The sequence below is a fragment of the Molothrus aeneus genome, chromosome 2, assembly GCF_037042795.1.
Source record: "Molothrus aeneus isolate 106 chromosome 2, BPBGC_Maene_1.0, whole genome shotgun sequence".
Taxonomy (NCBI): Eukaryota; Metazoa; Chordata; class Aves; order Passeriformes; family Icteridae; genus Molothrus; species Molothrus aeneus.
Genome location: NC_089647.1, coordinates 44,075,916 through 44,088,058, shown reverse-complemented (window position 1 = coordinate 44,088,058; position 12,143 = coordinate 44,075,916). Strand labels below are relative to the sequence as shown.

At 41.7% G+C, this 12,143-nt stretch overlaps 2 protein-coding genes across 6 annotated transcripts in view; one reads left to right on the top strand and one right to left on the bottom strand.

Annotated features, from left to right (window-relative positions):
- IFT88 (intraflagellar transport 88) overlaps nucleotides 1–12,143 on the bottom strand; it is a 127,587-nt gene that overhangs the window by 40,835 nt on the left and 74,609 nt on the right. The window contains exons 1-4 of one of the 5 annotated variants that reach the window (XM_066544790.1): nucleotides 2,699–2,900; nucleotides 1,986–2,079; nucleotides 952–1,014; nucleotides 771–827 (exon numbers count right to left, since the gene is read on the bottom strand). In XM_066544790.1, coding sequence (XP_066400887.1) covers nucleotides 771–827; nucleotides 952–1,014; nucleotides 1,986–2,075 — 210 coding nt within the window. In that variant the 5' untranslated portion in view covers nucleotides 2,076–2,079; nucleotides 2,699–2,900. Of the gene's footprint in view, nucleotides 1–766; nucleotides 828–951; nucleotides 1,015–1,985; nucleotides 2,080–2,698; nucleotides 2,901–12,143 lie in introns of those variants that run through there. The other 4 variants (XM_066544791.1, XM_066544793.1, XM_066544792.1 and 1 more) reach the window with 4 other exon arrangements.
- The window catches only part of CRYL1 (crystallin lambda 1), a 49,985-nt gene continuing 46,360 nt past the window's right edge, over nucleotides 8,519–12,143 (top strand). Inside the window, exons 1-2 of the mRNA XM_066544795.1 lie at nucleotides 8,519–8,642; nucleotides 11,108–11,215. Coding sequence (XP_066400892.1) covers nucleotides 8,611–8,642; nucleotides 11,108–11,215 — 140 coding nt within the window. The 5' untranslated portion in view covers nucleotides 8,519–8,610. The remainder of the gene's footprint in view (nucleotides 8,643–11,107; nucleotides 11,216–12,143) is intronic.

Sequence of the window (12,143 nt, the reverse complement as noted above, 5' to 3'; positions counted from 1 at the left end):
ACTAAATTTTAAAAGTTGAGCAAACTCTCACATAAGTTTATAGCAAAGTTCCCATTTATGTTACTCACATGCAATATACTGCCAGTTCCTGGCAGACTTAATGATGTTGAATATTTCAGTTAGCACAAATTCACAACAAAGGTTTTCTATGTATTTGGATACTGCTGTCAGCTCTTTTAAAAAGAAGTACACAGAAAATTATCTGAGGCAGCATACTTTCCATTATTAAATTATTGAAATTGCTTGCTTGAAATTGAACAAGTAATTTACACAAAATAATTCAGTAAAATTCTCTGTAGAGCTGATATAATCTGTCACTGTATTAATCTGTTAAATTATGTTTTCATGCAGATTTATTTTATCAATACATCTAAGTATACCAAAGAACACAACCAACTTTTTCTGATTCAACTAGAGATGCTTCAGAGCCTGTATTCTTCAAGAACTTGATTTCACCTTAACTTCCAGAAAACTTTCCCGAGCTCAAATAACAACCTATTCAATTTCCCCTGCAAGTGAACCCAATTAATACCCTGCACTCTAATGTCTTATATAGCACAGAAGATTTGCAGCATGGTTCAGGAGAAAATAAAAACAACCAGTAACCTTGACCAAGTGCAGAAATTGTGAATTATAACCAATGAACAGATGCAGTTCACTGGAATGAAATTCTTAATTTAGAAGGGCTCACTTTGTGCATGGAATTAAATGGTACATTTATATTTTGTAAACGACATTTTCATTAAGGATATAACAGAACAAAAACCTGCCCCAAATCCAGTAGCTAGAGGTCTTGGACTTGATGTAGCAGGAATTTTGGCTGTCACCTGGGTGGGAAAAAAAAAGAACCAAACAAAAAAACCCCACCAATTAAAACCTGTATGTGTCAATTATTAGTGTTTCTACATACTAAGATCTACATTAATGCTCAGTGTTTTAAAAGGTACTTACAGGGGGTCTTCTTCCATGACTTGTTCTTGCTGCCTGTTGAAAAGCTACATCATTTTCTAAATCCTAGAAAAGATAAAAACATTAACCCTTTTAAAACCACAACACCCAACTCATAATTCCACAACCTTCAGACTACTGAAAGCAGATTGGTAAAAAATCAAAAGTTCTTCACAAAATACTTGAAGATAACTGAAAACAGGGCTTACTGACAATAAATTACAGTTATATTATTTGTCTATCTTTCTTGGTATTTAGATTAGGAAATGTAAAAATTTGTTATTTTCCAAAAACACAGAGGAAAGAGAGCTAAAGTCATGAAATATAACATGAATTTCTTTTTGCATCCAAATGCTCTTATCAAATACTTAGACTCTTTCTGAATTTGGACATTAACAACTGCAAGGCAAGACATTAAAACATCTCATGTCCCTCAGGTTCTGCAGCAACTCCCATTAACTGGGTACTGGGATTTCACACAAGATGCCAAGTCTTGCTAGTGGGTTTGGACCAAATCACATCACTGGAGTGTCCCAATATCCACCAAACCAGCAGTTACCCAAAAGTGGTCTGCAGGGCTACTTTAAGACATCCCAGATGCTCTACCCAGTTGCAGAGAGACCTGCAGGATTCCATTTTTTACTGCAAGCCCCTCCAGCAGCAGCACAGTAGGAAACCAATGACCTACTGACCACTCAGGAGCCTCTTTTGTCAGAAAACTTGCTGCTGCACACAGCCTGGGAAACACCAGGCTGAATGTGCCTACAAATAATTATGATTTTATACTTCAAAAATGCTAACCATTACAGCATCTTAGATTTGTTGAGATCTTCACAAGTGCTTAGTTGGAATAGAAAGCTACCAAAGAATTAACTATTCAAGAAGATCCTGAGAACCTGATGTTTCTTGCTAAATAAAGTAAATTTCACTTCAAAGAAGTTGTAAACTTGTACATTATTGTACTCATAAACTCTTGTCTTATAATTCTAAGTTAAAATCCTATGTATAGGAAAGGTGGGAAACAGCAAATATTTTACCTCTGTGTCAAACATGGGATTATAATCATTGTAGCCAGAATAGAGATCATCTTCATTATTCTCAGGAGCTGGATGCACATTTTGCATCATTTTTCTGTGAAACATGTATCATGCCAAATGTTATCTTGGTGGTTTTATATAAATATTTTAAAATGCAAAATATAAACAGCAGTAGTTTGATTAGTCATAAAAACTAGGACTCACCTATAAACAATATGAAATGGCACCCTTTCATGGATTTATATTTTGTTTATACTTGTATCAGTTATGAAAATTGTTTTAAAGGTATTTATCATTAAAACTAAATTATAATAATAATAAAAACTACTTCTAGAATAGTATCTTTCCACTGTCAGCTAACTCATGTTTGAGACAACTCATAAAGTTAGTCTTTATAGGCCAAACCATAGTAGTTAGTCTAATGAAAGGTATTTAATCTTGCTTTGAAGCTTCCCTCCTGCATTCTAAGATCAACATAGCTACAGTTATGAAGCCATTTCAATTAAAACGGGTTTTAAAAGCTAGCATTAAGGAAGCCCGGGTTCCAAAGTCTTTCTCCACCAATATTTTCCTGTCTAACACGGTGCCTTCACCTGCTGGCTTTTCACTCTTGGAGGGCACACACTGAGGTATCTCACTTTGCCTGGCTACCTGTTTTCATAAAAACCTCAAGAAGGCAACGTTTGCTTTCATCGATAACATGAAGTACATGCCCTTCAGCAAGCAAGCCTCAGCCAGGTCGCAGCGCACGGTTCCTCGGCAGCGGCAGGATGAAGAGGATGTTCCCGTCGCTTCCCCGCCGTGCGCGGTGCCCCGCGGCCGAGCCGCTCCCAGCGCGGGTTCCTCCAGCGAGCACCCGGCGATGATGAGCCCCGGAGCGGGGGCAGCTCAGGGCACGGGCGGGACTCGCCCTCCGCTCGCCCGCGGCCCGCTCGGCGCTCAGGGCCGGGCGGCGTTGCCCGGGACACGGCGGCGCTCCCCGCATGCACCGCGGCCGGGCGGGGCGAGCCGCGGGCGGGGCCTGGCGCTGCCGGAGCCGCTGCCCCGGGCGGGCGGGCGGGCGGTGCTGCCGTGAGGGGCGGGCTGGGGGCTGGGCCTTGGCGCTCGGGGAAACGGAGAGCGGCCCCTCCTGCCAAATAAACGGCAGGAAAAGTCCGTAAAACGCCTGAACACGTTTCCAATCCAGTCGCAATCCAAAACGTCAAATTTTCTTCCAATGAGCTGAGAAATGTGTTCTTAAAACGAAAAGGATCAATTAAAAAAAAATAAATAAACAAGTTGTTGAAACTTCCTGTATGCCATAGCCTCTGAAACGAAATTTGAAAAATAAAAATCCCTAATGTCTTATAAAAAGATGATTCTCCCTGCCATCTTTACTACTTTCTCTTGGTATTTTGAATCCCTGACAAGTGTCAGTTGATTTGCCCACGGCAAATCATTATACTCTGGAGAAAGTTTCCAATGCCTAAATGGAAAGCAGAATAGAGAAGGGATCTCTGAACACACCTACAGTATTTTTGAGAGAGAAAACATTTTATGAAACCAATTGTAACCCCTACTGCCTTATGCCAATAGCATAAGAAAGCTGAAAAGACAATATACAGTACAGTCAGAACACCCTTTTTATGGTCAGAGATTGTGTGCATTATGCAACGTCAGAGTCTTCTGCTGCTCACCTTTCAGCCCCAAAGTCCTTTCTGAAGAGATAAGTGCAGGGGACAAGTGAAAGGTCTTTCTACTCTGGCTCCCAACAAGAGAAATAAAGATAACATAAAGAATTATTAAGACATTATCACTTCCTGCATTAACCTGTTCACATTCCATGCATGAACCACTTTCACACAGAAACTTGAGACTTGCGACCTTTGGACATGAGACTCTTTATACCTGAATTTTCTGGAGTACAAGTAGTTTGCAGAATGACAGATTTAGGGTGGGAAAAGTTTTCAGTTGCATTACTTCCCACAAATCATAAACTTAAGCATAAGAAAAATATGTACATTTATAGCCCCTCTTTTTCTGCTTGTGACTCCTCATATACATTGAACCTGTGATTTTTAGATTTTTCTCATGGTCCCCAACTGCATTAATATGTACCTGAGTAATAGGTAGAATGTGTGGTAATAGACCTAGCTCTGCTATCCAGCTTGTCCATGCTGGGGACCTGGGCATACTGGTGCCCAGCACTGTTCTCAACCCAAATTTCTAGGGCAGTGAAAAGAAGGCACTGTGTCAAGGAGGCAGTGCATATGATTTGTAAATGAGGTGGTGCCAAGGCAGCCCTGGAATCTGACCATGTTCCTACTGTCAGACTTCCTTACCCTCCAAAATTGGGTGTACACATTCAGAGTTAAGTGGCTCCTGGCCTGTATGGACTCTGACCATACTGGGAACATGCCCTGGTCCAGGTCCTGAGACCTTGCATTCCAGCTGCTACTTTTGACATACTCACAAGATTATGAGAGTCTCAATGACTTTGTTCATGTTTTGAAAAGCTGTGTCAATCGACAGGGTTTAGTTTGGGGGTTTTTTTTGTTGTTTTTTTTTGTTTGGTTGGTTGTTTTTTGTTTGTTTTTGGTTTTTTTGGTTTTTTGTTTTTTGGGTTTTTTTTGTTTGTTTGTTTTGTTTTGTTTTTTGGTTTTTGGTTTTTTTTTTTTTTTTTTCTCATGCTATGAAGTATAAATACATCTTAATACATGAAGATTTCACACAAAGCCCCAAAATCTCAGGATCCTTTGTGGCAACACTGGGCCTTACTCATGGGTTGTGATCATAAGACTTCATCTAACAAGATGATGCTACAGTAAGAAAGCCTGTAATGGTGTAAGATGATGTAATTGTCTTTATTGGCTAAATCCAGAGGGCAACCTAGAAAGTGAAAAAAAAAAACCTAACCCAAAAGAGTAAATTTAGTATCTACTCTAGTCCAAGTAGCATTGTATGCTTTAAATTCCTGATCATTTTAAGTTGGATTAAACCACGACTATCATTAAATTCCTCGGATCACTCCTCTGACTGGCATCAAGTTACACACTTGTGCAGCTGAAGCAAACTGCTAATCTGATGAGGTTTTCCTTCAGTCACATCAAGACATCAAATACCTATTCAAGACATCAAGGACCCAATCCTGAGAATTCAGTGAAAATTTAGTACAGATTAAAGAAACCATGAAGCTATATTCTGAAATAGGAATTTCTTTGCCTTTCAATACATGGTGAATCTGTCTTTTTTCAGTAGTAACTTTGCAAATAAGGACTCAGACAAACTATTCCAGGACCTACTAATTTGGGTTCAGGGGTTACTGGCCACAGTCTGCCTGTTATAATTGCTGTTAGTATGTACCTTTTGTAATCGCTGTTAGTGTGTACCTTACCCTTGCTCTGCCAGTTGAGCTGTTCATCTGATCAAACACTGATTGCTGTTTTTCTGATTTGAAAATGTAATTCTCCCACTGTAATCTTTAAAAAAGTAATTTTCTAGTACTGAATTCTGAACTGACCAGGGTTTGGGATTACCTGCTGTCATGCAGAAACCATTCAACCAGCTCGACTGTCAGAAACAGTGAAGCTGCATTTAACTGCTCCTCACGGAACTAAAGCATGTAGTCAGCATACAATTTAGAAACAAAGAACCTCATTATGAATGATACAACTGTTACAAATAATGTATATGAAACTGTAGAATGCGTGAATTGGAAGGGATCCACAAGAATCATGAAAGTGCAGCTCCTGGCCCTACACAGGACACCCCAAGGATCACACCATGTGCCCTTCTTTGTTGTACCATATGTTGTAGTTTGGGTTTGAAATGCATTTGCAACAGGAAAATCATTTTCTTAACAGGTATTTTTACTATTGAACTATATAATTCTATCTAGTTTTGCTGAATTGTGCTTTAGTAGTATCTACTTTACTACTATTACTTTCTTATTCCTTCAGATTGCTTCTTTAGGAATCAGAATTTTGACAATATTGATAGTATTTGCATCAGGCTATCTGCACTTTGAAAGACCACTCAAATTAACAGCACGAACTACTAAAAATAATTAAAATGATAGTTTTAATTTTAACATAATTTCAATACAACCACTAGTTGTAACACAGTATGCAAACCATTAGTTAGAACTAATAAAGTGATAAATTAAAGCTATCTTTTTAAGGCATTATACTTCATGAACCATTAGGAACGTAGCAGTAACAGATCATAGTCTATTACCAAATAAATGTACTTGCTGGTTGCTCTAGTGAACAAGTGATATATTAAACAGATCTAATACTTAACAAATGTGAACTATGCCTCTGTTTTTATTCCACACTAAAAGCTTAAGGTAGCACTCTCTGTATTTTAAAAGCATACCATTCCTTTATTTTCTCCAAGGGGAATTCACATCTCCTTCATATTACACATCACCAAGGCTCAGAGTTAGTGAGAGTTATTTCCCCTTGCTTATTACATGACCCTTTTATACCATCCTGCTTCTCCCTTGCAGTAAATCCACCCCTCTGTGGCCAGTAGCAGATTTCAGCTCTGCCTGTGGGGCAGCAGAGGAGCACACTCCATAGAAAAAGACTAAAAACATAGAGGGATCAACTGTGCAGCCCCCAGCACAAGTAAAATCTGCCTCTACACCTATTTGACTTTGAAGAAAGAATACATACGCTGGTGAGTGCAAGCCTGGTGCCAGTACAAGCCCTCCTTTTCATTCCTAATGGAGCCCAAGTCCTTTCACCGTATTATTGGTTGGTTGGTTATGCTTTTTGATGTTTCTGGGCTTACAGCACCTTCTGTCCTTTCCATGTGAATTACAGAAGAGGGAGGAGAATCACTGTCCCTAACTTGTGGTGGCTGCAAGAACTGGGCCTAAAACTCTTCTGCTATTACACAAAAATTAAACTTGTACTTTGTTTTTAAGTCATATTTTCTTCCCTTGACTTACTCTTCTGAGAATTTAATTATCTATATTTTCTTTCTTTCTGGCAAACTTCTCTCTCCTCTTTTGATCTTCTTTGGACTTACCAGTGTGTCTGATCACTGCACATGCTGGGAAATATGGCTGCGGTCATACCCTAGTTTTGATTAAGTAATGTAGAGCTATGGGGCTTTGTCACTAATATATGGATAATAATAATAATAACAACAACAAGAACAATAATATAGTTCACATTTCATTGCCATAGACTTGTTTTGTTCACCCCCAGAACTAAAAGGCCCTGTAATCATTTTTATCACAGCTGTGATTAGCTCTAAAACCCTTGCAGTAACACTCGGAACTTTTAATTCTCTGAATCCACTTGTAGATCTGTAATGGCTTTTGTCTCTTAGTCTATTGCTGATGACAAGTCTCAGGTGGTCAAATAAATACGCGTCTCAGGAGGTCAAAGAGTATAAAAATAACTGATAAGTACTTCTAAATGGAAGTGGTGGTAAAGTTGTTCTGAAGACCATTTTTTCCTCAAGCCCAGGTGACATTACTTTTATGTTCTAGGAACTACCGTTTTTTCTTTGAGGTAAAAACCTGAGTTCACAAAGAAAGTATGCATTGTTTGCTTCAGTTATGCTCTGTCTATACAAAGGTCTTCGTGTTTAGAACATGAGCCAAGTCATGCCATTTTGAATTAGTCTTCAAAGGAACAAAATTGGTACATGCTAAAACCTTAAAATGCTGCTTTCTACACCAGCCTACATAAGCCCTGAGCAGCAGAACTGGCACAGCAAGCTACACTCTTCTGTCCCACTGCCTTAAATTTTCCCATGGCCCTATTTACTGCCACTTGGCTCCACTAACACTTCCCAGCTACTGGCATATCTCAGGTTACATGGGTAGTGTTAAGGTCAGGAAGCCAAGGAGATAATAGTTTGGTTTTCCATCTGCTACCCATTGAGCAGTCTTCATGAAGCCTTTAGGAACATATCGTTTTCACTTCTCCATCTCATTGTTGAATGTGATTGGAATTAGCAAAGTGCCAGTGAGCGGGCAGATGTACCAAATTATTATGTTAGCCTTATTTATTTTTCTTGGAAAGTAGAAGTTTGTTCAGAAGAAGCTGAACAAACTTTCAAATGATAGCCAAAGGTTCACTGAACTTCATCAGTAACTATCAAACCTTTATTCTGGGATCGAATGTATTATTTTTCCACTGTTAGGTTTTTTGAGAAAGACAAGAAAACTTAAAAGTATTTCCTGGATATATTAAGAGTACATTAATATAATTTTTTATATTAATCAACCATTTAAAATGTCACGTTTTCTCTCCGTGCCCGGGGAGCGGGGGGGCGGGACCTGGGGGCTGCGGCCGGGGGAGCCGCCCCCGCCCCGGCCCGGCCCGGCCCGGCCCCGGCCCCGGCCCCGGCCCCGGCCCCGGCCCCGGCCCCGGCCCAGGGCAGGCTCAGGCTCAGGCTCGGCCCCGGCCCCGGCCCCGGCCCGGTCCCCGGCCCGGTCCCCGGCCCGGTCCCCGCCCCGTGCCCGCCCCGGCCCCGGTCAGGCTCGGCCCCGGGGCGGGGGCGGCCGCGGAGCCAATGGGCGGCCGTGACATGGCGGGAGCCGCGGGCGGGGCGGGCCCGCACGGGGCAGAGGTGTCTCATCCCGCTGCCCATCCCGCATCTCCCGGTGGCGGCGGCCGCAGGCATGGAGCCCTCGCAGGTTACCATTATCGGCAGGTAAAGCTCTCGTCGCCCGCGGGCGGGCGCAGAGCCCCGGGGAGGAGGTTCCGGCGCGGCGCCTGTAGGACGGATGCCCGGGGCGTGCGAAGGGGCTTGGGCGCCGTCTCCCGCCTCGGTCCGGCCTGCGGGGAGGGGGTTCGGGGACTCAGTGCTGGGTACGGCCCTGCCGCAGCTGTCCCCACTGCTGCGGCTGCCGGATATGACAGCGCGGGGCTGGCTCGGGGCAGGCGGTGGGTTCTCCCCAGCCGCGGGGGCGCGCTGCTGCTGGATCTCGGGAAGTGGGGGGATGCACCTGCTTGCCTCTACTTAGAGTGCCTTTGTTTAAGCCCCTGACAGCTCTGTGCTACTGTAAGACAAACAGCAAACAAACATCTTTACCGAAGTAAGTTACCCTTTACGTCCGAAAGACTGCTGTCCCTTTTCATTGCAATGCCTTGTGTGTGTCTAAGTGCAAGAGGAGTGGAGAAATCCAAGCACAGCTTAACGTCCTGTTAGTCAGCTATGTCGGGAAACTCTTAAGTTGGTCTTAAACACTCCTGAAGCAATATTGACTTGCCACAAAAGTCAGCAGTATTTCTGGCTTGTGTGGGAAGGCATTGTTTCATCCTCTCATTGAGCTGAACCTAGAGTTCTTTACTTGAACAAGAGTCAGGAGGGGAGAGAGAATAGGTGCGGGATAGTAACGATCCCCTGTGCACCACTGTACCTTAGTGCTACAAGTGTGGGCTGGAGCCAGCTTTATCCACAAAACCACTCGAAGCCTCAGGATGGGAGTTTGAGTGCTGCTGTGTGATGCTGACCAAACTGGCTCCTACTGCTGGTACTCAGGGAAATTTTGTTCACTGTAGATGTGCCTGAAGGGTCAGGAGAGTTGGGCTCTTGCCTGCTGTGGCTCCTGTGGCACTACTGCAGGTTTTGGTAGCAGCTGTGGAAGTTGTGTAGCAGATCTGGTTGTTAATACTTTATCACTGAGCCCAAAATGACAGGTTATGCTACTTTGTAAAGATACTGGTAGCTCAGATATGCTTATGTCAAGTTGAAGTTATTCAAATGCTTTTATTTTATAAATACTCATTAGCCAGGAGGCTGCAGTAGCTAACAAACCTTGACCATGCCTATTCTGTAAGTTTGTTCTGTTGCTTGCCTCAGAATTGATGATCTCTGGGCTTACTGCAGAGAAGTTGTTTATTTTTACCTTTAAATGGTAGGTTTTGAGAGAGACCTCGCTGTCTGCTGAACAGCAGTAAATGCAAAACTTCACTTTTTTTGTCCAAGTTATTTCTACTGATTCCTGCTATTTCCTGAAACTTCCTGTTTTGATCCCTTTTAAAAAGATATAGTTAAACCAAAGGCTGAGCATGTTCCTGTTTTTTCTTCCTTCTTTTCTCATCTGCCCTATTACTTTATCTCTGACTTTTGCTCCCCTTTTAATGTTTTATTGGCCTAATGGCCTTGAATTTTTCAGTTCCTAGACATCACTAAAGCTTAATGCTGCAAATACAGTGATCTTGGAAGTGAGAGGAAATGCATGTAATTATCAAAACCCCCACTGTAACAATCATGGATCTTGAGTTCTGATCTTGTCTCTGTTATGGATTTTTTTTTCCTAATTTTTTGTGATTTCAGCTTACTTAAGCTTGTGACATTGTGTCTTGGTGCTTCCATTTGAAAAGACTGCTGACTGCTACACATCTAATGAAGTTAGAATCTGCATGTCTTTAAGAGAGATAATAAAACTGTCAGTTACTACAGATTTCCTCCATGTGTTGCTCAGTAATATGATTCACCAAAAGATGTAGGCAGACTGTTCCTATGTGTATCCAGCGTGATAAAGTGCTTAATCTAAAAATAAAGGTAGCGCTAGAAGTGGCTAGGTGGAAAAATAGTATCAAACCCATGCTCAGTTAAGATTTCTTTTTTTTTTCCCTTTTCATGTGCTTGGGATACTTTGTGAATTGCTGAGGACCTGTGACTTCAGTAGCTGGGCCTTGGGTTTTCTGATCACCTCTGAAGCAGGGTCCTGCACTGTGGGATCAGTGGACTGCTGCCTGTCTTCAGTCTATGAGCTGAACACATCTTTTAATTAATTAATTTATTTAAAATCTCTTAAATGTAAATGCATTAACCAAGTCCAGGTTAAGATTGTGGCTGACAAAACTGTTGGTGGTTGAGTCCACTGTCCTAAAGTAGTGGTTCCTCCTATTTGAATTCTGCTCTCCTTTTTCTGTTTTGTTTTGGGTTTTTTCTTCCCTGTTATTTTCATGCCAGCTTTCAGAGAACCTGTTATACACAGCCAGCAAAGAGCATTTCTCTGTTAGAGCGATTATGTCTCATCAGTATGTAACTGATCTTTTTATCAAATATCAGAGTCCAAGCTCTGGTTTGGTTTTTGCAATGCTTTCAAGATCTCCTTCCCCCTATTAAATGTTGGTTTATTAATTGGCTGATATATTTTTTTTCAGTGGACTCATTGGTCGCAGCTGGGCCATGGTGTTTGCTGCTGGAGGCTTCAGAGTGAAACTTTATGATATTGCACAAGAGCAGCTAACAACTGCACTGGAAAATATTCGGTAGGTAACCTGACTTGAAATAACTGGGGTTAGAATGAAACTGTGGGATTTTTGTAATTATGAATGAATAGCCATATCTTGTTATTTCAGAGAGCATAGATTTTAGGCTTTGAAGAAAGCTTTAACTTAGAGGTACAGGTTAAGATCAGAAGATCTGTACTTCCAAGTGTAACTGACATTTCTGAAGAGAAATTTAATTTTCAGGTTATTCAAGATCTTACGTTTAAATTCAATTTTTTAAAATAATGCCCATTAGGTTATGTATAGGCTAGGTTTAAAATATATGAATATAAGAGTTTTTCCACAGAAAGGCAACAAAGACCTAGTCAAAGTGGAGGTAGGTTAAGTTGGATTGTTGAGAAGCCCTGCTACAATTATTAGCATTTTATACCTAGTTTTTAAACTCTTAAACTGGTGGTTTTGAGTCCTAGAAGAACAAGTTGCTAGTGTCATTGGTCAGTTATAGTTGAATCAGGAAGCATCTTTAGAAGGAGTGCCAGTGTGAGGGTGTGAACATGATGTCACTCACACCAGTTGAGTCCAGGAAGCCTCCAGCCCTATTCTGTTGTCCATGGCACTGTGGCTAAAGCCTCGTGCTTTTGGTACTACAAGAGCTACAAGTTCAAGTCTTGCCTGTCTGGCCCCTCCCCCAGCCTTCAATGCCAGCAAGTTAATTATCTGTTCAGTCACTCTTAACTGGATTTCTTCCAAGTATTTCTCTAACCTTCCCTTGAACTGATATAAATCCTTCTGTGGCCTCCTTACCAAAGGACTTTGTGTTCTGCACATTTACTGCTCATTGTGTGAAGAGCTGTTCCCTTGTGTTTTTTTTGAACCTGGCTCCTAAATTACGTTAATTGACCCCTAGTTCTTGTGTTAGAAGGAACATGTCTGCTTGGTCCTATGCACCCTCTTCTTGCTGGGCCTG